The sequence below is a fragment of the Ursus maritimus genome, unplaced genomic scaffold, assembly GCF_017311325.1.
Source record: "Ursus maritimus isolate PB19 unplaced genomic scaffold, ASM1731132v1 scaffold_10, whole genome shotgun sequence".
In the NCBI taxonomy this organism is placed as follows: domain Eukaryota; kingdom Metazoa; phylum Chordata; class Mammalia; order Carnivora; family Ursidae; genus Ursus; species Ursus maritimus.
Window position 1 is genome coordinate 11,231,196 of NW_024423344.1, and position 1,922 is coordinate 11,233,117.

General features: G+C 63.1%; 1 protein-coding gene across 2 annotated transcripts in view; it reads left to right on the plus strand.

Annotated features, from left to right (window-relative positions):
- The first annotated feature begins 206 nt into the window (after positions 1 to 206).
- Positions 207 to 1,922, plus strand: part of B3GLCT (beta 3-glucosyltransferase) — a 119,722-nt gene continuing 118,006 nt past the window's right edge. Inside the window, exon 1 of one of the 2 annotated variants that reach the window (XM_040621937.1) lies at positions 207 to 562. In XM_040621937.1, the coding sequence (XP_040477871.1) occupies positions 490 to 562 (73 nt within the window). In that variant the 5' untranslated portion in view covers positions 207 to 489. The remainder of the gene's footprint in view (positions 563 to 1,922) is intronic. The other variant, XR_005832370.1, reaches the window with a different exon arrangement.

A 1,922-nucleotide genomic window follows, 5' to 3' on the forward strand; every position in this document is an offset into this window, starting at 1 on the left:
ATTAGCAGGGAGGAAAAGTGACTTCCCTTCCAGTCTCCTCCCCTCCCTGCCCCCCACCAGTTCCTCACTTTGGGAGTAGGAAGACCTACTGATCTACTCCAGGAGATCCAGGAAAGGGAGGGGAAGGGGTAAGGTGGGAGGACAGGAAGGTAGAAGATGGGGCCTAGGTAAAAAAGGAGTGGAGACTAATGGCCAGAGGCGGCAGAGGCCACAAGCCTGGAAGAGCGTCGCTGTCCTCTACCCTCACCAGGCGGCGGGACCCGAGGCACAGCCGCGAGCCAGGCGGGCTCTGGAACCGGCTCGAGGACGCTCCCGAAGTCCGCCGCCAGAGGGCGCGGCCGGAGCCGGCACGGCGGAGCCCAAGGAGGGAGGAGGGGAGCCGGCGGAGAAGGGTCAGCCGCGGCGGCAGGGGCGGCAGCGGCGCAGCTCTGCTCCCCGCGCGTCTCCCGTCCCCGCGCCTCAATAGGGTGCGCAGCTCCCGCCGCCGGCATGCTGCCGCCCGCCCGCCGCGGCCGCCGCCTCGCGCTCCCGGCACTGCTCTCTCTCCTCACCTGCTCCCTGGGTAAGTAGCGGGCGGCCCGGGCGCGCACGGGAGCGGCGTGGGCTTCCCGGACGCTGCCGCCCGCGTCCCGCGTCCGCACGCGAAAGGAGGTGCCGGGCGGCCCAGCCCTGCCCCGCGGGCGCTCGTGTCCCGCCGTCCCGTCCCCGCCGCGCCGGCGGCAGCGCCCTCTCGCGGCGTCCGGGTGGGGACCCGGCTTTCCGGGACCCCGGGGCGCGCCGCGCCTGGCCCCTTTCGGCTCGCTGGGTCCCGCCGCCTCCCCGGCCCCACTCGCGTCTTCCCGCCTCCTTCCGCCGGGAGTTGGCGGCCGGCCGAGCCGGGAGGGCGAGGCGCTCACCCCCACAGGAAGCGCTGAGTAAATGTGCAACTGCAAGAAACTTTGAGAGCAGGGAAGCGGCGGCCGCGGTCCCGCCCCCCTGCCTTCCGCCCGCGTCCCGCCTGCCCCGCGCGCCCCACACGCCCTGCGCGGGCGCCACAGGCTGGAGGCGGGCGGGCCCTGCGGTCGGGGCCGCTGGCTCGCTCCGCACCTCCGCGCCCTGCAGGCGGGGGGCTAGGGACGGCACCCCCCCCCCCACCCCGCCAGGTCCGCGCGCCCTGCAGGGGCTCTCTGCGGGGGTATTCCGGCCGTGCCCGGGTCTCCGGGGCTGAGATGCCAACTTGGCACCAACCCCTTCTACAGATTCCTTGGCCAGAAAGGGAGGATCGGGGTGCCCGGCTGGGCCCTCAGTGTGTGCGGTGGTGGCGTGGGGGAGGCGGTGGGGACATTCCCCAATCTTGAGTCTTTATGGGGGGAAATTAGAGAACACTTCTGAAAACAATGCTTGTCGGGTCTGCTGCTGCCATAATGCCCCTTCCCTTTTTTCCTCCGTTCTCCTCACAAGAGTATTTTCTCCCCTTTATTGTAAAATGATGTGGCAAAGTTTAAAAAAATTGTTCTAATTGACATTTATGGTGAGATTTATTCAAATTTGAAAGCCTGGGGGAAAAATTACTCCCTTTTCAGTGTTCTCGGGGTTATTGTCCTCTAACCCGGACTTTTGTGTTTCCAGTCTGTTAAAAGGCAGTAATCTCAGATTTTTAGAAATGGCAGAATGGTGCAATTTAGGAAGAGACGTAGCGTTATTGCACATTGCTTTTTGGTAGCCCACCGGAACCTGTACAGCTCATTTTTATTTGGATTTAAACTCTCCGAATAAGGACGTTATTTGCGTACACCTCGCTTTTCTATAGGTGCTCAGAAAGTGTGGGAAAATCGAGTGAGATTAATTGTTAATTAATTGTTCACACGCATGATTAAGTAAGCAACAATATAATTAAAAATGTTCGGGCACCTTGGGCACAGAAAGCTATAACTGACGGTGGG